Here is a 27,157-nt window from a genome sequence, read left to right on the forward strand (position 1 = left end):
CTGAACTTCCGCAACTTTTGTTTGTCTTCCGTTTGTTGGCTTCTTTATTTGCTCGCTGACGCAGTAGCGTCGTACGAAACGAAAGACAACCGGGAAAGTGAGGGCGGGGGCCTTTGCATAAGTCTGCCATTACACTTGGCCAAGTTGAATTGCTGAATTGTTGACTCTTGCTCGATGCGGAAGCGCAGTGCGGCAGCTTGGAGTAACGGTAAATAAACAATAAAATTAAAACCGAAAACCTAAAAAGCAGAGATTAAGTTGTAAATTGCGGCAGTTAGAGCGTAAGTTTCGTTGCTGCGCCAGCATTTCAAAAGCTTGCAGTCAAAGTCTTTGAGGTTAGAGGTGAAATTGCAAGCGTGGAGGCGAGCGCAAGGTGTTGGCGGGAAAATGCTGACTTAATGTACAAGTGGATTTAATTGAACAGAACTGCTGCAATTGTGTTACGAGTAGTGACGCACAAGGTGTTCAGTGATAGAGAGTGAAAATGAAAATAGAAAAGTAAAAAATAAATGAAATGAAACAAGCAAAAAAATATACTTCGGCTACAGAAGCTTGAATACCCTACACTGGTGTGTTTTCTTATAGCAAGAAACGCAATAAAGTCTGTATCTTGATTTGTATCGGTCAGTTTGTATGGTAGCTATATGCTATAGTAGTCCAATCTGAACAATTTAATCAAGTTTTGAAGCACTTCTTCTCCTTCTTTATTGGCGTAGAAACCGCTGTTTGGTGCCAATTCGAGGTACCAAGTGCAGTCTGGTCTTTTTCCATCGGATCTCTCCAACGGTGTGGGGGTCTTCCTCTTCCTCTGCTCCCCCGGCGGGTACTGCGTCGAATACTTTCAGAGATGGAGTAATTTCATTCATACAGACGTTATGACCTAGCTAGTGTAGCGCTGTCTCTTGATTCGTTGAACTATGTCAATGTCGTCGTATATCTCATACAGCTCATCGTTTCATCGACTGCGGCCGTAAATCTTCCACAGAACCTTTCTCTCGAAAACTTGTAACATCGACCCATCGAATGTTGTCATCGTCCATGCCTTTGCACCATATAGCAGGACGGGAGTAATGAGTGACTTACAGAGTTTGGTTTTTGTTCGTCGAGAGAGGACTTTAGTTTTCAATTGTCTACTCAGTCCGAAAGAGCACCTGTTGGCAAGAGTTATTCTGCGTTGGAATTCGAGGCTGACATTGTTGTTGGTGTTGATACTGGTTCTAAGGTAGACAAAATTATCTACGACTTCGGAGTTATCACTGTCAACAGTGACTCCCTCGGCGGGTACGGGGGGACCCCTCAGGGTTCGGGGGGGGGGGAATATACCCGCGGTAAGGCATGTCTGTCGTAAGAGGCGACTAAGATCCTGGCCACCAGTCCAGGGCTGTATGGTAGCTCAACTGGTCGTAGCTTCGGCTACAAGGTCATACCAAAGACTTTAACCTGGTACCACGGAGAGCAGTAGCCCCTGGAGTTCGCTCCAGTCTGCTCATTGGGTTTGGCCCTTTGTGGAGATTCGTGGTGGCTGTGGGAAGAACTGACTTTGTCAGTCGAATGTGGAGTTGCATTGCAACCGGGTGCCGGACCCAAAGTACGGCAGAGGTTTTAGATGGGCCTCGAGCCTTACCAAGGTGGTTAGTGTGTCCATGCCACACTGCCAATTGGTACTGAAAATGTTTACCCAGTTTTCAGGGCGCTGATCGACGCATTGTATTGATCCGTTGTGCTTTTGAGCACCGTGGAGTTAAGCTGTCGACAGCAGGATCCCACGTTAAACACAATCAGACGTTGTCAACAGTGACGTGGGAGCCTAGTCGCGAGTGCGACGACTGTTTGTTTGATGATATTTCGTCTTGCCGAACTAACGGCGCGGTTGTTGAGGCCAGTGATATCAATATCATCGGCGTACGCTAGCAAAGTTTTCGGAGAGGTATTTTCACACCCTTTATCTACTTATTGCTTACAAATAGCACAACCGGTACTTGGAACGCACAGTTACGCTTTTAATTCGACGCTCCATGTGTGCTCTTTTATTTAGCCACTATAGGAACAGTCGTAGAGTCCAATTGGGTTTCTTCTGCTTAGCGGATAGATTCTCCCTACATTTGAAACCAATACCACACAAGTGCTGAAAGTGGTCGTCCTCCAAAGAAGGACCTGACCTTCACCAGACGTTTTCATTGGATCTGTTTTTCACGTGGCGGATCCCATGCCCGGTGTGCAACTCCGTCTCGGCCGTATGGAGGCTTGCGCTTTCTTTATGACCATTTAATTGATAATTATCCCGTATTTAAACCTTCTGATCATGTGATTAAATACCAAACAAGCGAAATCATATTACTGAGTAGACCATAATAACAACTTAGTGTCACTTATTTGCCGCCATTCATAATATCTAAGTAGCAAAGTACCTCTGTATACAGGGTGGTTTACATAATGGTTTGATTTCGAAAATTATCATAACAGGTCAATTGAAAAGACGCCGACCTACCATAGTAAAACAGCTTTCGATGGGAAAATTTGTTTATTTCGTTCCAAATAGTTCCCTTCAGAGGTGATACACTCATTTTAGCGACTCCTCAACTTTTCGATACCATTTTTGCAGTACGATTTGTCCTTTGCTTCAAAGTAGGACTCAGTCTCTTCCATCGATCACCTTTTAATTCGACGAAAATTTCTTTCCAACGAGCATTCTCTTGAGATCTGAGAACAGAAAATAGTCGCTGTAGGCGAGAGCTGGATAATACGGTGGATGCGGAAGCAATTCGCAGCCCAATTCATGAAGTTTGGTCATCATTTACATTGACTTATGAAACGTCACATTGTCATGTTGAAATAGCAGTTCCTTTGTCTTCAAAAGCGGATGTTTTTCGACTATTTCGTCCTTCAAACGGTCCAATAACTCAATGTAATAGTCGCTGTTGCTGGTGCTATCTTTTTCAAAGTAGTCAATAAAAATAGTTCTATGACCATCCCAAAATACAGACGCCTTAAACTTGTTGGTAACATATCAGAACTTTGTGGCGACGACTTGAAAATATAGCTCTGAAGTAGCTGTTTGAAATCAAGAGGCAGCGTATAACGTAATTTCCGAGCTTGAAGTTCCATGGACGAATTTTGGTTTGAGCTTTTCAACATGGCGGTCAGTTTTGCCGAAACCAAAGATCGTCCAAACTTCTATCTTCCATATCTGGCTATCTACGTCAGATTGAATCAGGGAGCGCTCTGATCTTCAGAAAAAAAAAACAAAATCACGAACAAAAATCATTACTTAGCTTATTTATACGCCAGATCTAACACTCTGAGAGTTTTTCCTATACCTCAATTTCTATTAACCTCTACGGAGAAAGTTTCATGAGTCGACTAGAATCTTAAAAACTAGTGGAATCTTTAAAATATGTCAACCAAAAGAACTAAACGTTATTTCGATCGAGGAATTCCAAAAGAATAAGCTAATTTTAATGACTCTGGTCAGTTATGTTGATAAGCTGGGATCGAATTCGGAAAAACCAAATACCATACGAACAACCCATTATACAGGTTGGTAAGCACGAAGGTTCGTGGAAGAGCATATGACTCAACAACAACACAATTATGCACACAAACATGTCTGCGCACGAGCACGATACAAAGCTCATGACTGTAAGTGCGACATCTCTACAGATTCTCCAGGAATATAACAAGTCCTTATGCGTGATAATAAAATAATAATTGGGTTTGTGCTCAACAAACCAGAAAGTGCAACCGCAGGGCAACAAGAGAGTGAGCGCCAGCCACTCAAAACAGAAAACATGTGTACCTATGCGAGCATGTGACAGAGTGGAGTGTAGCCCAAAAGTGCCACGAGCTCAGGGACTGGGTCTGGCGTAAGGTGTCTAAATGTTTTTATTACAAATTAAATTGCTGCCCCAAACACACACACTCACAGATATGTGGTTGCATGTGTGTGTGTGTGTTGATGTTGTAATTGCAATAGCCACGAGTGCAATACCTTTTGCAAAAACAACAGCAATCAGCATAAATTGTGTTTAGGTTATCTGCACTTTTGGCGCCGCAAGTGAGGTGTATGCCACAATTTGGATGTGGCATGCAATGGACAAAGTGGCTGTGGTCACAAAGATGCGGTGCACTTGACTAGCAGATCATTTTCTTGTCCGAAGCATATTCGGCAGTCTTACATTTCGAAGCATTAAACACCATTTATGATGGAGATTTTATTGCTGCCGGAAGTCATGACTTTCATATTAGGCACCACTTAAATTGCTAGACTACTAGCGTCCTAAATTATTTTTCTTAAAAACGTCTCTTTTTTGGCTTCAATTTGACATCTGCGACAGTTTTTTTTTTAATTCCTGAGAATTACCGAACACTATATGAGTCAGTATAGTTCCTTAAGCTCACAAAGAAATATTTTTGATACCAAGAGTCCATTTTGACAAGCCCACAGCCTAAAAAAAAAACAAAAGAGGTTGATGTTTTCATCAACGAGGGCTAGACAAAGCATCTTGTGGCCATACGCAAATATTCCTCGCGTCTTGGTCACTTTGTCACTATGGGTATAAATTCGAAGAAATTTATTTATCTCCATAATAAATACCACCACCAATGTAAGCTTGGAGATTAAGGACACAATGACTTTTGTCAACAGGCGCTACTTTGGATTAGATTTGGATGATCAAAAATTTCTCTCTATAAATCGTTTATCATTTCCGTCCAATTAGAAGGCGCCAGAACATAGGCGATGACAAACTGAGATGATGGAGCATTCAAGAGAACCATTAGACATGGAAAACGATGCTCCAACGAGATCAAGCGCAGAATAACGCTTGCCAACAGGTTATACTTTGTATTCGGTAGCCAATTGGGAAGAAGATCTCTAACTCGATGAACAAAAGTTTCACTCTATAAATCCTTTATCATTTCCGTCATTCAAGAGAACCGTTATTCGCTAGATCTTTGGAACCGTCCGCATGAAGGATGAGTACAGAAGAAGATGAAGCAACAAACCGTATGAGTTCTACGCCGACATGGATATAGTTAAGCGCATACATGTATGTCTTAGGCATGGAAAACGATGTTCCAACGGACAACAATTTAAGCCTGGAGATCAAGCGCCGAATAACGCTTGCGAACAGGTGCTACTTTGGATTCGGCAAGCTATTGAGAAGCAGATTCTTCCCTCGACGAAAAAGAATTTCGCTCTAATAGTCTTTTATCATTCTATCATCATTCAACGGCGTTTTTCGACGATGACGAACTAGAGATATGAAATCACTTGGATTATTCGAGAAAACTGTTATCCGCAAGATCTTTGAAACTGTCAGCATGACCGATGTGTACCGAAAAAGATGAAAGCACGCACTGTTTGAGCTCTGTGGCATAGATATAGTTAAGTGCATAAATATTGTTCACATGGAAGGCAATGTTCCAAGCGAAAAGCTCTTTTAATTCGAGACCCATGGGTGGACAACAGAAGCATGGATGCTCAGGCATCCAATGAAAGGACTAAATGTATAGGAGCCTATCTTAACTTGGCATGTACAAGTACAACTGGCCAGACCTCGTAAAGCATAGAATCGATGGGCGAGGTTTTGTGTTCTCGACCCAGTCCAACCCACGGTTGAATGTCGAAGAACAATTTCTGTGTTTCTAGACTGCCTTTCAACTTCTTTTCACTTAGGATTATTTATTGTGCGCACTACTCTCTTTCTCTCTCCGAATTGAAATAAGATAACTGTATAAGTCTCATGCCTTTTTTAATAAGTAGCCAAAAACATTATTTCAAAAATGGCTATGTTGGATTACGTAAAAAATGCTACCTCGGACACTTTTTTAGCCAACTGACGCTTTAGCAACCGAGAGCATCGTAATTAACACAATTTTGAAACATTTGAGCTTTATAGCGACATCGAGATATTATAGTAATTTAAAATCGATCGGCTCTCCGATTTAAGAATGCTAGTCGAATGCAGTTCGCAATGATCTATCTCTGAGACCAAAATAATTTAATACATGGTAAGAGAGAGGTCTCCTCTGCTTTGTAAATAATATGTAAAGAAAACCTTAGCATAATTTGGTGCTTTGAATTGGCGCCATATTTCGAAGAGTCCACGAAGGGAGGGGTAAAAAGATTTCCTAACGTATTCCGAAGGGTTTAGTAAGATACCATTCCGATAAATCTAAAAAGACATACTCAAATCGGAGCATGCTTTTTTCAAAGAGTATTACTAAATTTCATTAGATCTTCTAAGGCTGGCTTTCCTCAACTATTATCACGTGACACCCTAAAAATACAGTCTGTATATACCTATTTCTGTGGACAAAAAATAGTAAGACTTTTTGATTTAAATTTCGATTTTTACGACGGAGTGAAATTATTCAGCAAAGAAGTTCCATTAAATTATGTGTGCGGAAACAAATTTCTGGTTCCGAAACTTCAGAATGTTAGAATAAGCTCTTCGGTGATAAATTTTTATCGCGAATAAGTGTTTTTCATTGGTGCAAATTATTGAAAGAGGGTCGGGAACGTGTTGACAACGAACCAAGTCGGGGTCGGTCATCAAACTCAACTGATGATCAACACGTTAATAAAATAAATAAAATGGTGTTTGAGCATTGATGACTAACAGTCAGAGATCTTGCTGGTATCGTTGGAATACCGGAAGGATCAGTAAACATCATTTTGAAAGATCATTTGGGCCTAAGAAAAGTGAAAACACGATTGATTCCAAAATCACTCAATCTTTTCGAAACAGCGACACTTTAACGTCCATGAAACAATACTTTCCGACTACCAAGATATCATGATCAGCGACGCTTTAACGTCCATGAAACAATACTTTCCGACTACCAAGATATCATGAAACATATTATTACTGGCGATGAGTCTTGGATCTATGCTGATGACCTAGAAACAGACGATAAATTGGCCGAATATCGTGGCAAATGTGAGCCGAAGCCGAAAAAAGCACGTCAAGCAGGTCAAAAATCAAAGTTATGTTGACAGTTTTCTTTTACTATTGCGGTGTGGTGCACTGCGAATTCCTTCCGACCGGTAAAACTGTCAACAAGGAGTACTATTTGAGTGTTGTGCGTCATTTGCGCGAAGCCAAACGTATAAAGAGGCCTGATATGGGCCGATTTTTTACTATGATAATGCACCGTCGCACACTCCATTGATTCTTCGTGAGTTTTTCGCCAAATTTTCAAGCAACATCGTGCCGCAACTGCCGTACTCGCCAGATTTAGCTTCGTGTGACTTCTGGTTATTCAACAAACTCAAACGGCCGCCTCAGGGAAACAGTTTTGAGTCAATTGAAGACAGTAAATGCGTATCGCTACGCACTTTGAAGGCTATTCCGGAAATTGACTTTAACAACTGTTTCGAAGATTCGGAAAAACGTTGACACAAGTATATTGAGACCACAGGGGATTACTTTGAGTGCGACGATATATTTTTTTGAAAAATAAATTAAGCATTTCAAAATTATGAACAAAGTCTTACTATTTTTTGCCCATATGTCTATATATTGATCACTAAAGCCGCTTTAGTATTTTGTACACGTGTAAATAAGCTTTAAGCTCATTTAACAAACACTCACAGAAAGCTTAAAACAGCTTGCACGATTATTGATTTGCTTGTGTCGTTATCTCCGAGCAGCTGCGTGCCACAACCAGTCGAAGACACAAGTTGTCTGCTTAAGCTTGCATACATACCGATTGCAGCATATTTACACCAACACACACATATACACACATCAAATGAGCTGTGTTTGTGTATCAAGATGGATATGAGGAGTATATATCTTGCTTTTGCAATATGACCGCACACTTGACTATTTAGCTTGTTCAATGATAATTCCTGCATTTTCCCGTTTGTTGTTTGTGCTTGTTGTTGCCTTTTTGTTGTTGCATTGTTACTGCAACATGTCCACCGACAACGACTTGTCGTTTGTTACAATGGGATTTTACAATATCCGGTCATTTATCCAGCTCCCAGCTCCCAACGCCCAGCTCTCAACTCACAGCTTTGAAGCTACAGCTTCCTATAACGGCAAGTACACACGCATGTGTATAGGTATGCACATATATGACTGATATGTAAGTATGTAAGCATGCTTTAAGTGTGTGTGGCATACGTGTGCCGACATTTCTTCCATTTCTCAAGTAAACCCATATGACAATGATAGGAGCTGAAGTGGGGATCAATGTCAATTGTTATGCTGTAGCTTAATGAAGATAAAGTGCAATCCGTACTAGCCATGTAGCCATGTGTTGTTGTTGTTGTTGTTATTTCATATGTATGATTATATAGGTCAATAAAAAGACACGCATTGCTGTCAGTAGAGTTCAGTGGCGTTTAAAAGTTATTGCCAGATGTGTGAAGAGTTTTGCCGTGGACTGCAAGGCATTTTTTAAGGTAAAACTTACGGTACAAGAAACCTGTGAAGTGTAGTGTAGACACATACGAAAATAAGGAAGAAGTTGTATTGTTATGAAGAGACTGTTTAAAGAAGTTCACTTCTGGAAAAACCAGGTCTTTGTATCATATAATAGATGGTAAAGAGTGTTCCATTTCGTGGTTACCTACTTTTTCTTAAAGAAAAAAACGCAGAAACTTCAAATTTAATGGGAATGTTTATTATCATTCGAAAGAAAATTCTTTGGTATATATTTTTTGAAGATTATCTCTTTCAAATGTTGGCCGCGGCTACGTCTCAGATGGTCCATCCGTCCAACTGATGAATGACACGCGTGATGTTTTGCTCTACGGCCTGAATCGAAGCGGGATTGTCCACATGGATTTTAGACTTTACATATTCTCACAGCAAAAAGTCTAACGGTGTGATATCGCAAGACCTTGGCAGTCAATTGACTGGCCCAAATTGTGAAATTATCTGCTCACCGAAGTGAGCTCACCCGACAACTTTGCTTGTTTGTATATCCATTAAATCATAAATGGGCCTCATCGCTGAAAAAAATTTGGTTCGAAAGCGTCGGATTTTCTTAGAACTTCTCAAAAGCCAAAAGAATGAAGCAAGGTCGGTTGGGAAGATCGAGCTATTTCAGTTCTTGCACAAGCTTTGTAAGTTTTCAATTTAAGAAGTCGACGTAAAATGCGCCAAGTCGTACCATACGTCAGTACTAGCTACTAGGAACGTCGCCGAATGGACTCTCCACGGTCGTCGTGAACACTCTCAGCTACGGCTGCTATGTATATTTTCTTCTTTGCGTGCTGGACGTGGTCTATTCGGTCGTATATTATCTAGTAATGATTGCTGGGTCTCAAGATGGATGATGGTGTTGCGAATTGTAGGCTCAGTTGGTCGATTATTTTGACTATCTTAACCCTCAGGCTCCAAATTGCAATCGCACGTTTCTTTCATTGACATTTCACCTCAATATTTACTGCATTCGATGCTCAACCTACATGTCCAAGTGTCTTCTTTCGCATCGTTTGAAGAGACACCTGTTCGAAGCCATACATTTCAGTTACATCCATATCTTATCAGTTTTCATGCATTGCAAAGAAGAAGGAAATTTTCACTTGGAAAGTAGGGCTCGGCTACGACACGGACGCGAGCTCAAGAGATAATCTCTGTAGAATGATGCCGATAATTTGGTGGTACGCCTTTAATTCTATGGATGTGGTACTAACCGGATTTTCTCAGCTAATAACATTTGTTAAAGCTAGTGTTACGCGCTTCCATTTCTCGTAATAGATAACACCATTCTCTCTGCGATGATCTTAAACCCCGACTCAATCTATTAAAAACGCACTAGTCTAAACTGACAAATCTTAGGTCGTTTGACCTGTCGACAGTTCTGTTGGAAGGTACTTAATATATACTTTTAACATTGGGTCACCGTCCAGTGATATCCCGAAGTACTACATGTTGCTAATATGAGTATGCCTCTCATCAATAGGCCGCTCTTTCGGATGTGGCTCGAAACTTAAAATGTTCTATCTTATGACGGACACTACTAAGTTATTCACCACAAAAAGAAGACTGGCTCGGCTGAACACACTGTAATGCGTGGTTTACAAAATCCTGAGTCGTCAATTATATTCCTCGTTCAAAATAGATGTCCGACTAGAATTCGTTTCTGAAGAAGATTCTTTAAAGATGTCTAACGATCGGTAAATCGGTTTAGTCAAGCGCGACCATAAGCTTAATTGCAAGAAGCTGAATTTTTATTTCGTCAGCCTTTTTCCTGTATAACTGGACTTATCCAATTCCTCTAGGAATTTCTATACCCTGAAAAGAGCACCCTATAAATGTATATAAATATAAATATATTCCACTTTGTATTGGTAAATGGGACAACAAAAGTGCTTTAGCTACCTTTAAAGGATGTATACTCGTTCTTCACACACACACATATACCATACATGTATGTATGAGATATATATGTATAGTACATTTCCATGTCCATCAACTCATGACATTTGCTCTCGTTTAACAACTGCAATTATTTCAAGCCACAAATTGTATGAATGTGCAACCGTTATGTCCACATAAATTACACACAAATAAACACACATAGGCATATTCCTATATAAAATCCAATTCATATACACACTCATACATATCTATTGAAGGCTCTTGTAATTTTATCGGTCTTGATGGATTTGCCAAAATTAACTTACTTGGCATTTATTACAAATACAATTAATTTAACTGTATTTTATTTTATTAATTGCTTGGGCTTACGCTCCGCTTCGTCGATGTCCCTCAAATTGTGGTTGTGTCGTTTTGTAGACTTTGCTAATGTAGAAATGTTTGGCTTTGATGGTTGTATGTGGGTATATTCATCTCTGGGAATTTGGTTGTCGGAGTGAGTGGAGTGTGTGAATGTCGTTCAGTTGGACGATGGTTCAAAACCAGATTGTAGAATATTCAAAATGGAGAGTAAATATTTGCATAGTCAGTTGTTTGATTGTGTAGTAGATATTTGAAATGAAATGTTGACCATTTTACCTTTAAAATAACCTTTCTAAGTCTATACCAGACTTTATAGGCACTTCAAATTTCAGCGTTTTATTCAGTTTTTATTCATTTAAGCTGAATAAGCGCTGAAAGTTGAAAGGCTTAAAATATTTGATATTTCTTGGCGCTTTGACATTCAGCGCCTTATTCAGCTTTTATTTTATTGCGCTGAAGAAGCGCTGAATAGGAAAATACCTCTAAAATCTGAAATGTAGTTTCATTCTTAAAAAACAGCGTCTTCGATGCAGCTCGATCTTCATTAAAGCTCACATTCAGCGTTTTATACAGCTATACTTCTGGAGCTGAATGAGCTCTGAACGCCAAAATTTCTGTAAAAACTGGAGTGTGGTTTCATTCTAAGATTTTTAAATGTAGCTCGATCCCTTCTAAGCTGACAATCAGCGCTTTAATCAACTATTTTTTTTGGGCTGAATGAACTCAGGAAACCAAAATTTCTGAAAAATCTGGTATGTAGTTTCATTCTTAAAAATAGGAGTCTTAAATGTAGCTCGATCTCATCTAATCTGACATTCGGCACTTTATTCAGCTAGTATTTTTTGGAGCTGAATGAGCACTGAAAACCAAAATGTCTGCAAAATATGGTGTGTTGTTTTATTCTTAGAGAGAAACGTGTGAAATATGGTATGATTATAATCTAAGCTGCCATTCAGCGTTTTATTCAGCTATTTTCTGGAGCTGAATGAGTTCTGAAAGCCAAAATGTCTGAAAGTTGGTATGTAGTTTTTTCCTAGAAGGAAAAGTTTTAAATTTAGCTCGATACTTGTCTAAGCGATCATTCAGCGTTTTATTCAGCTACTATTTTCTGGAGCTGAATGAGCTCTGAACGCTAAAATGCCTGCAAAATCTGGTATGTATTTCATTTCTAAAAAAAGACTTTTAAATGTAGTTCGATCCCCTTCTAAGCTGACATTCAGCGCTTTGTTCAGCTGTTATTTTTTGTGCTGAATGAGCGTAAAAAGCCAATTATTTTTCCCAAAACCGATTTGGAAGAACCACCCCAATGTACCGTTAAAAGTATTTGGTATTTGCGAATATTCCAATTTATTCCTGAAATAATGAAAGTCCTTAAATTATCACACAATTTGTCTCCACTAATATTCACACATGCACAAGTATTGGTGTACCAACAACTGTTGGCCAAAGCTAATGTCTATTGTTGTCTAAATCTATCGAGCTTCAAATTTTGCAGCAATAATTCGCTATGGGACAACAAATAAATTTGCCATTTGCCGCATCCATCTGAGTAGTTGCGTCATAGGTTGGTAGCTTAGCTTTGTTTAGTTGTCGCTACTAACTGGTCTATGTACAAGTGTCTGGAAGCGTATTTAACATGTCACATATGTTGCACAGCTACACATATGCCTTTGTAGAACTCATTGTGCCAAATAATTGCTCGTGTCACGTTGAAATTTAAGTCTGCCGCTTGGGCCTACATTAAGAACATTCAGATTCTCAAAGTTATTTTATATGATATTCCAGAAAGGATAGGAATAAAGGGGTCTACAGTTCAGCCTCACTCTTATTCAATGCTAACTCATTACACTTCAACTCAGCAGCACAAATTTGGCCTATCCTTGTTGAGAATATCTGGACTAAAAAGACTTACTCTTGTTGGATATTTCCTTCCGATATTCCAATAATGCCAGTAAGATCTTTGACTATTAATCCGCGATTCTCAAGCACCAACTCTTTTATTTTATTGTCGTCGTTAACGCGTTCTTGACCCTCTTGGAATAGTTTGTACCATTCAAAAATACTTGCTCACGACAAACAATTCTCACCGCAGGCCTTTTCCAACATTCTGCACCTTTCGGCATCAGAAATTCGATTCCGCACACAAAATTTAATGGAAGTTCTTTGTTAAATAATTTCACTCATCCTAAAAATCGACAAATGTACTTTATGTACTTCGGAAAGACAAGCGAATCCTAAACACTAATGATAATTTTGATGTGCCATTGGGTACAAAAGTTACTGAGAATCATACCAACCTAGAAAAACAATATTTCGTCGAATTGATTTTCGCCCGAAACTTAAATTAAAAAGTTTTACTATTTCTTGCCCTTAGAAGGACAGAGAATATTAGGAAAACGTTTATCAGAAAAACAGAAATTATACTAGGCTTATTGTGTCTAGAGTGGACTCATTGCTCTAACTTTTGAGATTACTCAAGTATAATCGAGAACATGTTTCAATTTTCCACCGCTTGAATCCTGTTGGTTCTGTTAAGAGGTCGATCATAAGAAGGATCTCACTTGGACAGCTTAGAACGTTGGTCCGTTGTGGCACCTAATACCATGTTCAGACCGTCCTTAATCACACGATTTCGGCTGTTGAGTAGTTTATCCCACTAATCTTATAAATTTATCAAGATTTCGCTATACAAAAATGAAGTGATTTGAAACTAATCCACGCTAAATCTCTCGGTGCGACTCTGATTTTGCGCTATCTACTACATGCCAATGTTTTCTTTTAATAAATATTAAGCGATGCGAATTCTTGAATGGCAATAACAGCTGCTTTATCATCTGTCCAACGGCAGTGAGAATGGGCTGATTAGTGAAGAGATTAAATGTAATCTAATCACTTAAAATTTTTGGTGGGAACATAGTATAAGACTTCTAAAAACTGTATCATAAGATCATATCAATACAGATCAACAAAGAGCTTCGAGCCTATCACAAATTTGTTTAGACAGCAAATATTACTTTCGGCTATGTCTTTTGGTTCGTGGCATCTAAGACTACCGAGTTGTTTTAGCTCCCGTCTTACAAAGGCTCGACAATGCCTAGATGTTTCCATCTCACCCTCCTCCATACAATTTTGACAACTAGCGTCCGAACAGATTCTAACCCTCACCGCATGAATGCCTATTAGACAGTGGTCAGTAAGAACCTATACTATTGCCGTAAGATGAACTTAGCTACAGGCAAGAAGTCTATCTACATCGTTCTATTTGCATTTAGAACTCAAGATGCCAATGGAGTTCTAACTCGTTCCTTTTCAATAAGACCAGAGCAAGGGTACCCATCTAACTAGGTAATCGGCTTTGCAGTTGCGTGTGATTCCACTATAAAAAAGGCATTCAAAGGATTCTGATGATGAAGTAACTTGACGTTATTTCTAGTGAGGACAGACACTCCTTGACTAGCTTTAAACGCTGTGTTGTCGGAGTGAATGCTCACCTTTCCGAAAGAGGCTGCACTTCTTATTGCGGTCAGTACATTGGCTACCACTTTTGCCTAAAAACATTACAATGATCCGGTAGCTTGGATAAAAGATTGACGGAGAGCTTTTTACAGAAAACTCTCCCTCCAACTTTCCCTTCAAGCTTCTACAAATTCGGTATAAAGTCTGTTAGAATATCTACAATCATTATAACTATGAAGCATAAGGGAGCTGGTGTTATTTGTGGACCCATTTAACACATTTTCGGCAATAAATTGTATTATATCCAATATTACAATAGCATGTGGTATAAAGTCTAACGGGAGTTTGAAAATCGTTCAAATAGGTATATCCCCAATATGGTATATAAGAGAATTATTGGCCCAATCTTAAACAGTTTCGGCATAAAAACTGGTTATTATCAGAAAAAGACGTACTCAGAATATTGACCCAATTGTACAATCAGGAATATATTATTTCAAAAATACAAGTATGTCTCATAGCTTGACCGTCATTTTCGACTTAAAGTCAGCCATAGACAGTTGGAGCCACATATTCGCTATCCGCGGCTTGAGAAGTTATGGTCGGACTTACACAAAATTTAGGCCGGAGAGGGTACATGTGCCATTTCTGCAGAGTTTTGATTTGATATCTTAATTGGTGCTTAAGTTTGTTTTGATATCTTACCGTTTGTTTTTATACACAGTTTAAATTGGTAAGAATTTCAGGCTTTAAGGGAGGAGCCTGCTTCAGAAGCTTCAAAGCGTCGAATTTTTTTTTTTTTGCTAAAATCTCTTTAAAAATTATATAAGAATATGCCCCCAAAGTTATTGATGGTAATTCAAAATATTGTCGAAGCTAGAAGAGGAATAGAGACCGAACGTCTAGCAGATACATGTGCGCTTGGGCAAAGGTGATCAGGTGATCCAAAGGCTTCCAACCCAGTAAGAAACTTGTGATGAAATAGGTCTCTTTTGTCTTGTTTACATCACTGGCGCATATAATCTTATCGAAGTTTGAATCTGGTTAGCCGAAGCGGTGAGGCTGAAATATTCCGGCAGTCATATTTTTGACGAACCAGATGATTTTGGCGAAATCATATTAGTCGTCTCAAGAAATTCGTCGTAGGTTCAAAGCGCTTTGTCGAATTAAAGAGTCTCATTATTGATTGATTAATAATATGATCATTATATGAGAGTTTTAGGTACCCAACGTATCGGAGTTCCAAGTGAGATCCCTGTTGGCGATTGTAACAGTATCGGAGTTAACGACAGTTAATCTAACTTAAGGTAACCTATCCATAATGCTTATATGAGTCTCAACAAATAAACCAGTATTGAAGCCAGTCTCCACTGAGTTGGTTAAGTCTGGCAGCCATTTCACCAGTTGCTCAATAGGCACATTTCGCAACCGTTCTTGCTGGGGGCCCGTACACACATATCTATTTAGCGCGTATAAGCGATTGTAAACCACATAAACGCGAGATGATTTTCAATTGTTTGCGGCGTTGGCAGCATAAAGATTACTGTGTTGTCTACATTCCGGTGAGGAATCGCGCTTTTGTGGCAATTGCAGGCAGCCGTCGTTAGCTAAAACGTGGCTGGGTCTGAACAGAGTTTACGGCATTTAAGTATAGTCAATTGAAAAGCCCCCGGCCTGAGACATAAATGGCGCTACTAGAAATAAATTATAATTTTTAGTTAGCCCTAACCTTCGAAAGACGCGTGTATAAATTTGAAAGGTGTCGGTTCATTGTATAATTTTGAGTGAAGCAACTTTGTTATGGTGAAAAATTGGATAAACAAGTAAGGAAGGGCTAAGTTCGGGTGTCACCGAACATTTTATACTCTCGCATGATAAAGTGATAATCGAGATTTCATTATCCGTCATTTACATATTTTTCAAATACCGTATTTGTGTAAAGTTTTATTCCGCTATCATCATTGGTTCCTAATGTATATATTATACAGAGAAGGCATCAGATGGAATTCAAAATAGCGTTATATTGGAAGAAGGCGTGGTTGTGAACCGATTTCACCCATATTTCGTATATGTCATCAGGGTGTTAAGAAAATATTATGTACCGAATTTCATTGAAATCGGTCGAGTAGTTTCTGAGATATGGTTTTTGGTCCATAAGTGGGCGACGCCACTCCCATTTTCAATTTTTAAAAAAGCCTGGGTGCAGCTTCCTTCTGCCATTTCTTCCGTAAAATTTAGTGTTTCTGACGTTTTTTGTTAGTCGGTTAACGCACTTTTAGTGATTTTCAACATAACCTTTGTATGGGAGGTGGGCGTGGTTATTATCCGATTTCTTCCATTTTTGAACTTTATATGGAAATGCCTGAAGGAAATGACTCTATAGAGTTTGGTTGACATAGCTATAGTAGTTTCCGAGATATGTACAAAAAACTTAGTAGGGGCGGGGCCGCGCCCACTTTTCCAAAACAATTGCGTCAAAATATGCCCCTCCCTAATGCGATCCTTTGTGCTAAATTTCATTTTAATATCTTTATTTATGGCTTAGTTATGACACTTTATAGGTTTTCGGTTTTCGCCATTTTGTGGGCGTGGCAGTTGGCCGATTTTGCCCATCTTCGAACTTAACCTTCTTATGGAGCCAAGAAATACGTGTACCAAGTTTCATCATGATATCTCAATTTTTACTCAAGTTACAACTTGCACGGACGGACGGACAGACGGACGGACAGACGGATTTCAACTCTACTCGTCACTCTGATCACTTTGGTATATATAACCCTATATCTGACTCTTTTAGTTTTAGGACTTAAAAACAACCGTTATGTGAACAAAACTATAATACTCTCCTTAGCAACTTTGTTGCGAGAGTATAAAAATAGTTCGAGGGTCGATAAATATTATTTCTTGAAGAGGAAAAGTGCAGTTGCAGACTATCATAGGAAAATCAACCATTAAGTTTAAAATATGCTAAGTTTAGACGTGGCGAAATAAGCAACGAAGACGGTGAACGCAGTGGATGGCCACAGCAGTTGGTACCGACGAAAACATAAAAAAAAGCCAAAAAATAATTTTGGATGATCGTAAGGTGAAGTTGTTTGAGGCAGCAAGCACTATAAAGATATCAACTGAATGTTTATATTATATCATTCAAGAGTGTTTGGGTATGAGAAAGCTCTGTGCAAAGTGAGTGCCGCACGAGCACACATTTGACTAAAAACAATGACGAGTTGATGGTTCGGAACGGTGTTTGGAGATGTTCAAGCATTATAAACCCAAGTTTTTGCATCGATGTGTAACAGTGGATGAAACGTGGATCCATCATTTCACTCCGAAGTCCAATCGACGGTCATCCGAGTGGATTGCATACGATGAACCCTCTCCAAAGTGTGGAAAAATGAAACAGTCTGCTGGGAAGGTTAATACGTCTGCATTTTGGGATGCATATGGAATAATTTTTAATGATTAGCTCGAAAAAGAAAGGACCGGACCATCAACAGCGACTATAACATAGTGACACTGGAACGTAAACGGCTGCATTTGAATTTGGTAATGAACCGTGTCACAAGTCAGTGCAAACGACAGCAAAAATCCATGAGTTCAGCATCGAATTGCTTCCAATCCACGGTATTCTCAAGATCTGGATCCCAGCGACTATTTCTTGTTCTCAGATCTCAAGAGAAGGGCAGCTGAGAGCAAAAATTTTCGTCGAATGAAGTGGTGATCGACGAAACTGAGGTTTATTTGGAAACAAAGGACAAATCGTACTACAAAAATAATATCGAAAAGTTGGACGGTCACTATAATCACTGTATCACCTTTAAAGGGAACTATGTTGAATAAAAAAAAGCGAGTTTTGCCAAACCAAGGTATTTTACTACTCATTATTCCCATCCTGCTATATGGGGCAGAGGCATGGACGATGACAACATCTGATGAGTCGACTTTACGAGTTTTCGAGTGATAGATTCTGCGGAAGATTTATGGTCTTTTGAGCGTTGGCTACGGCGAGTATTGCATTCGATGGAACGACGAGCTGTACGAGATATACGACGTTATTGATATAGTTCCGCGAATTAAAAGACAACCGCTACGTTGCCTAGGCCATGTCGTCTGCATGGACGAAAACACTCCAGCTCTGAAAGTATTCGACGCAGTACTTGCCGAGGGAAGTAAAGTAAGAAGAAGACCTCCACTCCATTGGAAACACCTGGCTTTGCTTGAAATCTCCACTTGGCGCCACATTGCAAAAAGAAGAAACGTTTGGCGCGCTGTTGTTAACTCGGCTATAACCGCCGAGAAGGTGGTAGGCCGGGAACTTTTCAATTGACCTCAAACATGGTTGTTTGTGTGCTTGTGTGTGTATCAAGCGCATTTCTGCGTTATCTATTTATACAACAACAACAGCAAGAATGTGCATCTAAACAATTTATATGCAAAAATGCATGCTTGTGTGTGTGTATGTGTGCGCGTGTTTGTAAGCGCGTCGTTCAATCCAATTCGTGATAAATGGCAAATTGCTTGTTTGCTCACCGACTAACGGTCTTCGATCTCTGCTGCTGTAATTTTCGAAATTTCCGTTGTTCGCAACGGCTAGCCTGCCTAACAGGCGCCAAGGGCCTGATGCGAGTGTGTGGGTATAAATGAAGTCAATAGCGTCAACTCGTTTGTTGTGTGCATGTCGTTGTTTGTATGTGTGTGTTGTTGTATATATATGGTGGACACGCAACAACAATCACAACAATAACTTAAATAACAATGCTGCGCTTGGCTGATGGCGGCGGTAAAATTTTTAGATCAAACACGGCGTAGCGCTGCCCATATGTGGACATGTATGTGTATGGGTGTGTGGCTGTATGGGTGTGATTGACTTTCGGCGTGTGTGTATGTGTGTATGTGTGCAGTCTGCAGTTATTTGCGCGTATGCTTGCAGCTCTCAGCTCAGTGGCATGTTTGCTGTGGCCAACGCATACAACAACACAGCTACGTGAGTACATGCATGTGTGGTGTGTATGTATGTATGTATGCATGTATGTCTATTGCAAGTTGCATGTTTGCTGCGTTGGCAATTGAAACGAATTTATTCTAAGCGCTGTTATTAACCTGTGGTTCGGAAAGGTTTTTTCTTCAGCCCTGCGCAGGGTGACGACCCACACAGCACTTCGCTTGTACAAACAATCACTTCAAGCATACATACATACCTACATACGCTATACAGACTGCCGTTAAGTCGTTTTCAATTTAAAACTGCGCCGAAACCCCAATATCCACCGTGAGCTCTTGAGCTCGTGAATTCAATATACCAAATTGGTGTTTCCACAGCTGTTGTTGTTTTGGTGTGAAACAAAATTTTTGCTGAACTTTTTCGTGTTGACTGTTGAAATTGCGAATATTAAGCAATTACTTAAAATATTGTGCACAGTTTGTTGCATGTATATTCCTCATATTAGTTATTATACTCTTGCGACATGTTGCTACAGAGTATAGTAGTTTTGTTCGATTAACGGTTGCTTGTATCCCCTCAAAATGATGATCAAGATGGCGCGACGAGTTGAATTCCGAGTGACTGTCAGTCCGTCCGTTTGTCTTTGTAAGCTGTAACTTAACTAAAAATGGAGATATCGTAGGGAAATTTAGTACGCGTGTTCCTTGGTACGATTTAGCTATGTCTGTCTGTCTATCCGTTCGTCTGCGAATTAGTTCTTCAGTTTTTAAGATATCGATTTGAAATCTTACACACGTTCTTTTCTTCCCAGAAAGATGCTCATTTGTCGGAACGGCTGATATCGTACTACTATAGTATAAAGCTTTCATACAAACTGGACGATCGAAATCAAGTGTTTGTATGGAAAACTCTTTCATTTCACGATATGTCTTCACCAAATTTGACAAGAATCATAGCCTAAAGTAATAGTGAAATCTCTGAAGAAATTACGCAGATCGGATTACTATAGCGTATAGTTGCCATACAAATTGAAGAATCGAAATTAAGTTGTTGTAAGGAATTTTTTGTAACTGTGAAGGGTATTATGCTTCGGTGAGGCCATTTTACATTTTTTATTGTTTTTGCTTAATAAACTGTTTAAAAAAAAACTTCCTTCAATGGAATTCCGATTCTTTAACACTTTCCAATCATGGAAACATGAAAATATTACTGGAAGTATGAACTTATATGCGGGCTTTAGCTCAACTTAGTTTCAAAAGGCAATACTTTTTGCTACATTGCTGAGCTTGTAGTCTATAATTATACAATATATATACATTTGTGTAAATACGAATTTTGTGAAAATGTTTGCGAAACTGCTTTGAAAAATAGAGGTCTATCCTACAAGTTTTATGAGTAAAGCAGATTTTTGAAAAAAATTTCAGCCGGAAATTCAGGAAATTGAAGGGGCTTGATATTAGAAATAAGTTCTTTCATAATTTCATATTTGTCGTCTGCCAATTAACGCAACTTTGTTACGCATTTCACTTTAATATTCTTTAACAGAAATGTGCGCCTTTGCGTATACGTAACTTATCGTTGAGCACACTCCACTTTTAATTATCTGCACTACCATCTCCAGCCATTTCCACCCAACTCGTTAAGTCAATCACTAAATGTAATTAGACTAACCTGTTTTACTGTTGTATGTACATATTTCATGCGGATATCAACTCGTTAATGGATTTTAATTTATTGCCATCAACTCGCCTCTAACTATGTAGCGCCGTGCGCCACGCAAAGCTGATCCAGCGCGCAGCGTGCCCAGCCTGAGGCAAGGTACGACCTTTGCATAGTTTGCATATGCGCTTGCTTTCAATGCGACCAACTTCAGGCAATATTAAAATGCCATTAAAGTGGCTGCGGGGTAAGGTAAGGGTATCCAATCACTTGAAAATCTCTGCTTTAGTAAGCCATATTGCAAAAACAACAAACAGAAGCTATAATGAAAATGTAAGCATGAGAAAGGGTTCGCCTATATCCGCAAGGGCCGCAGGCGCGTGGAAAAGCATAAAAATTGCATTAGCGCTGGTAGTGTTGCAGGCGCCGCAGTCGCTGTGGCAAGGTGGCAAGTTAATGCGTGTGAACACATTAAGCGGAAAATGATGATTTCCTTAAGCATTGTGTGAGCATTAGGCTTCCACACACACACACACACATATCCATATATATGTCGATGTTTATAAATTAGTAATTTTATTTTATTAATTTGCTTTCAGTGCTATTTTGAACTGGTTTTTATTTTGCTATTAAATATTTATGCGATTTCTCGTGTATTTAAGACGCTTCGAATTCCGTTTTTGCACGTCTTTCGCATTCTCGTTCGCGGCTAGTTGAAGTCGATTCGGTATTCCGTCCGTTAAGGTAATTTAATTTGATAACTTAATATTGTGCCTAAAATAAGGAAAAAAAAGAAAAGTTTTTACTAAATTATTATGTAAGACATGAGCTTACATATACCCAGAAACAGCAAGTGATTAAAATGAGGATTCAATTAGATTTCATGTGGTGTAGTCCTTAAAAGTTATTACTGCCACACGCGACTGGAACCGACCAACCTCCTCCACGGCATTTTTCTACAGTTTCTTCATTATCCGGTAGTCTATAGTGGGTTTGGAGTGCGTTTTTGCCAGGTAGAAGCTTTTCATTAAATTTGTTAACCGTTAGCTGGTGTCTTAAAAGTCATAGAATTGTCCATTTGCTGAATCTTTTACCTCGGATAAGAGAGGACGGCCGACTAATAACTAGGCATATTTGAAATCCATTAATGTTGTGAAAGTTTTGCCCCTGAGTGTAAAATTATATGAGATTTTTGAAGCTAAGGGGTCATCCATTTCGAAGTTCTCTACTCTTTTTAAAGAAAAAAAACACAGAAAATTGGGGGAATTTTTATTATCTTTCGAAAGCACATTCCTGGGCATTTATATTTTGAAAACTATTTCTTTCTAGTACTGGGCGTGGTGACGTCTTAGCTGATTCATTCGTTGAGTCTGGCGAAATGCATGCGTGATGTTTTGCTTCAAGGCCTGAATCGAAGCAGGATTTTTCGCATAGACTTTAGCTTCACATATTTCCTCAGGGAAAAGTCTAACGGTGTGATATTAAGTACAAGATTTTGGTGGCTAATCGAATGTCCCAAAAAGTGAATTTATCTTCTCACCAAAGTGTTCTCTCAATAAATGTCGCCGAGATCACGAGCTTCAATTTCAGGCATCAAATAGTCGGTTATCATAAATAACTGGGAATGGGGTAGGACTTCCCATTTGATTTTTTCCAGTTAGGTTTTATCGGGTTTGGTAACGTGAGGCCGAGAGTTGTCATGCAGCAGCATCATTTTTTAGTGCCTCTTCTAAAATTGAGCTCATAAGGTACCCGAATGACCTGTTTCAGAATCATTCCCAGTGATCGTAGTCACTTTTAAATGGATTGGCAGTTGACTACCAATGCTGCTCTTCTTGCATTTGATACGGATCTTTATCGAGCAACGTCTCTAATTCATCGTCTTCGTAGGTTTTTGGCCTTCTGTTGAAGCAACTACGGCATGTTATTTCTTTTGGGGCATCACCGCCGTCAACTTTTTGGAGCTACCGATGTGCTTCAGCTTCTAATTGCTTTGACTGAAAGAAAAAAATCAACGCAATCCGTAAATCACGATGATTATTCGGCAAAAAATCTATCATACATTATTTGCATAATCACAAAGTCACGAATGTGGAAACGCAGCTTCTTTTCAGCTTAAAACACAAACACAATCTCTACATACTCTACTTTATTACGGTATATCATTTTCTTGTTTAGACTCTTTATTTTCTGGACCCTAAAAAGAGTTCAGTTCTTGTCTGTACCCATAATTTTTGTACGAAGATTGATCTCTAGTAATTGTAAGTCTTATTTGTTAGCAGCAAACTTATACCGCTTTGGGACAGTTATCATTGTAGATGAATAAGTAATAATGAATTCGAAAATGTAGACCTGACTCTGGGAACATTCTTTAAATAAGCAGCAGCTGAATCCGAATATGTAGACCAGACTCTGGCAACATTCCTCAAATAAGCAGCAACTGCGTCCGGATGCCTCAGGTCGTGGGAACGACTGATATTTGGAGAGCTTCTGAATTATGGCAGTTTTTTCGAAAATAATATGTTCTTCATCCGATCATGCACAATATTTAATAAATCCTGAACTCGCAATTCCTCAGCTTTTCTGAAGTACCGTCTAGTAGTTGTAGTTTTTTAGTTAGTATTTTCCATAAATTCCACTTTTTTAATAATTGGCTTAGCTGCTGTAAAAATATCATTTAATTTTCAGCATATTTATCTTTACAGTAGCCCGAGTGTTCGCCGTAATGTCGACCATTATAAAATTCGAAGAATTCCTCGGTTTGCCAAGTTTTTTCTGTTACAATATCGGCATTAAACTGAGGGGACCAAGCAATGGTTTCTGGCTAAAATTTTGGATGTATCTTACCTCCTTCAATTTGTTTCTAGCTGTCTCTGCTGAGTGTTATTACATCATCGTGACCATCAGGACGGACTTTACAGAAGCCATTATGACATTATCCTACGTTAGTTTCATTGTGGTTGCTTTTGTCAAGTGGTACTATCTCTATAACTATCAAACTGAAAGAAATGCGTTTTTCCAACGCCTGGAGGTGCTATTTCCGCATACGAAATCCGAACAAGAAAGCATAAAGTTGAGTAAATATTTTCGTTCGAATAAGTTGGCAACTCGAGGTTACACAATCAGTATTATGGTGCTCATTTGGGTCTACAACTTGTATACGATCTCGCAAAGTTTTATCTATACGAAACTGATGCATGTAGACATTGAACGTGTGCTACCCTATCAAGCTAAGTATCCGTGGGATTGGCACGATAACTGGACTTATTATCTTATTTATGTGACGCAGGGTATTGCTAGCTTTCATTCGACGTGCACCCAACTTGGCTACGATGTGTTGCTCTGCATCTTGTCCATACACCTGATCATGCATTACGATAACATTTCGCGAAGCTTGGAGGGATATCAAACGAAGTTTGCCGAAGTGCATGGCGTAGACAGCAGTAACGGTTTACCGCGATTGGCGTATGCGGCAGTGGAACTTAGAGCGGTTAAAGAGGATATCAAATTTATATCGAATATTGTGTCGTATCACAATGAATTGTTGAGGTTTGTAGTTATCAGAAAACTATCATGTAAAACAAGTTCATATATTTATTGTTTCTTTTTTCATTTACTAATTTACATGCGTCAGTTTGTCGATGTCGCTGAACAAGTTGTTTGGAGTTCCGCTTTTTGTAAACTTCTTCACATCGTCGGCGATTATTTGCTTTCTCAGTTTTCAAATGTCCGTTACCAGAGAAATTGACTTACTAATGAAGGTGGCGGTCTTCTTATTTTTCTCCGTAATGCAAGTGTATCTGATTTCTCATTTTGGACAATTGCTAAGCGATGCGGTGAGTAGACATTAGATTGTATTCGTATATGGTTTCGGCGAAAAGTAAGGTTAAAAATTGATCAATTTTCAATTGTCCCATAGAAGAGGAAAATTAAAAAGCTTAATTTTATTTGTAACCCAAATCGGTTCCAGGAAAATGTGCACATATGTCCATAAAATCAAAAATATTCATAATATTTTGTAGTAGAGTTGCCACCTATCAAAAACTTGTCTATCGAGAAGAAGTGAGCTTTTCGGAATTACTTCAAAGTGCTTTGCTGTAAGAAAGCTTTGAGAATTTATTTTTTAAAGAGAGTTGCCACTTTTTCCAAAAATTTAAACAAAGTTGAAATTAATTAAAATAATAAGACTGAACATTTTTTTGACAACAGAGCCGCTCGTGGTTCCGGAAATGTCTTGAAACATGTATCGGTGTCAGAAAAGTACAGGATTCCAGACTTTAAAACTTTCTCAATAGTCAAAAATAAGGTTATGGTGAGTCTTAAAATGTTTTCCAACCACATTACTGCATTTCTTTACCCTTCTTTATTGGCGTAGACAACGCTTACGCGATTATAGCCGAGTTTACAACAGCTCGCCAGTCTTTCTTCCTTATCGCTGTTTGGTGCCTATTGGCGATTCCAAGGGTAGCTAGGTCCTTCTCCACTTGGTCTTTTTAACGAAGTTGAGGTCTTCCGCTTCCTCTGCTTCCCCCGGTGGGTACTGCGTAGAATACTGTCAGAGCAGGAGTGTTTTCATCCATTCTTACGGCATGACCTAGCCAGAGTAACCACTGTCTCTTAATTCACTGAACTATGTCCGTGTCGTTGTATATTTATCACGTATAACTCACCGTTCCATCGACTGCGGTATTCGTCCATGTCAATGCGCAAGGGTCCATACATCTTCCGCAGAACCTTTATCCCGAAAACTCGTAACGCCGACTCATCAGATGTTGTCGACCATGCCTCTGCACCATATAGCAGGACGGGGATGATGTGCGGCTTGTAGAGTTTGGTTTTTGTTCGCCGAGAGAGGACTTCACTTTTCTACATTGGATTTCTAAGCTGGTATTGTTGTTGGTGTTCACGATAAACGATATTATCTACGACTTCAAGCTTTTAACTTTCAACAGTGAGTCAAGTCGCGAAAGCGATGATGGGTTGCTTGATGACATGAGATATTTCGTCTTGCCCTCATTCACAACTAGACCTATACGATTCGCTTCCTTATCCAGTCTGTAGAAAGTAGAACTAACGGCGCGGTTGTTAAGGCCAATGATAGCTCAAATGGGATGTAGTGGGTTGTAATGGACTATAGTCAAGTTTCTGAGTATGCAGTTACGGGCGTAGGGCTATACTGAATTCTTGCGTTTTCGGCTCGCACCCTAGAAAAGTGAGCAACCCTTGTATACGATGCAGTAACCAATCTGTTTGGAACCTGGAGAGATAAAGCTTCAGCGGAGCCACTCCGACTTTTCGATTTAAAGGATCACTGAAGTCTAATTGCAGTATCTGTTCACCAGTGGTGCGGCTGCGAGCGGTATTCGGTCGTGAAGCAAGGGCTCGTTATATAAATGTGTACAAAATGTTATACTACTCGTCTGTCGAGGTTGTACGCTGGGTTTGGAACCCGGCACGTAGAAACCACTTTCAATGAAAAAGAGACAACAGCCTCGGCTTAAAGACTTCATTTTTTACTGCAGGTTTACCAACTGTAAGTATCCGAACCTTCTCTACTTTCATGTGACACTTCCCCTTGATCTGTGTTGCTCATTCTCATTATACTCAGTGATAAATTCTAGGTACTTAAATGAGTGTCACAGCGGGTAGGATCTCTTTATCCTTCATAAAGCCGGTGATTTTTCAACTTAACGTTTATGGTACAGTTTTAACTTTAAATATTTTCCATCTTCCAGAGTACAAATGTGGCAAGTGCTGCATATTTTCAGGATTGGTCTTACGCCGATGTTCGTTTTCAGAAAATGACAATATTGGTGGCTGCACGTGCACAGGAGCCGGCTGCTTTGAAGGCAACAAACCTCATAACCATCTCATTGGACACCATGACAGTTGTGAGCGTTAAACTAAAGCCAATAACCGCTTATAGATCGTGTATTTTGGAATAACTTTCGCTGAATCTGTCTCTTTCTTACTCTCTTTGTAGATCATTCAAATGTCGTATAAATTCTTCACAGTCTTACGTACAATGTATGATGATTAATTTTTGTTGCGGAAACCGCTGAGCTCGAATTATATTATTATATAACAGCTGTAATAACCATGTCTAAGTGAATAATGTTAGTAACTGTAGTTCTATTTAAAAAAATACTAAATAAAGTGTTTGAAATTAGAATAATGTTAGGATATAATGCCTCCTCTACGTGTGCGTACTCTACGCTTGTGGAATAAAATATCGTCTTTATTGTGAAAAGGATATGGTGCTTGAAAATCGTTAGGCAAGTGTTAGAGAGATGGCAAGAGAGGTTAACATCTCTCACAATTCCGTTCGAATGATTTTCGGGAATATTTTGGGTATGAAACGCATTCTTGCCCGACTCGCCCAGATAAAGCTGAATTT

General features: G+C 39.3%; 1 protein-coding gene across 3 annotated transcripts; it reads left to right on the plus strand.

Annotated features, from left to right (window-relative positions):
- The first annotated feature begins 21,454 nt into the window (after positions 1–21,454).
- LOC126768014 (odorant receptor 85c-like) lies at positions 21,455–26,929 on the plus strand. Of its 3 annotated transcripts, none has more exons than XM_050485860.1 (5): positions 21,455–21,504; positions 23,466–24,309; positions 24,395–24,596; positions 26,496–26,651; positions 26,744–26,929. In XM_050485860.1, the coding sequence occupies exons 2-5, from the start codon at positions 23,486–23,488 to the stop codon at positions 26,798–26,800; spliced, it is 1,239 nt and encodes a 412-aa protein (XP_050341817.1). In that variant the 5' UTR covers positions 21,455–21,504; positions 23,466–23,485; the 3' UTR covers positions 26,801–26,929. The 3 variants fall into 3 exon arrangements, with proteins under 3 accessions (XP_050341817.1, XP_050341816.1, XP_050341818.1); XM_050485859.1 differs by having other exon boundaries at positions 21,456–21,504; positions 23,469–24,309; XM_050485861.1 differs by having other exon boundaries at positions 21,468–21,504; positions 23,449–24,309.
- The last annotated feature ends 228 nt before the right edge of the window (positions 26,930–27,157 follow it).

The sequence above is a fragment of the Bactrocera neohumeralis genome, chromosome 2, assembly GCF_024586455.1.
Source record: "Bactrocera neohumeralis isolate Rockhampton chromosome 2, APGP_CSIRO_Bneo_wtdbg2-racon-allhic-juicebox.fasta_v2, whole genome shotgun sequence".
Taxonomy (NCBI): Eukaryota; Metazoa; Arthropoda; class Insecta; order Diptera; family Tephritidae; genus Bactrocera; species Bactrocera neohumeralis.

Coding starts and splice junctions, on each gene's coding strand:
- LOC126768014 (XM_050485860.1), top strand. CDS start 23,486: ATGTCGACCATTATAAAATTCGAAGAATTCCTCGGTTTGCCAAGTTTT. Junction 24,597..26,495: donor GACAATTGCTAAGCGATGCG/GTGAGTAGACAT, acceptor TCCATCTTCCAG/AGTACAAATGTGGCAAGTGC. Junction 26,652..26,743: donor CATTGGACACCATGACAGTT/GTGAGCGTTAAA, acceptor CTCTCTTTGTAG/ATCATTCAAATGTCGTATAA.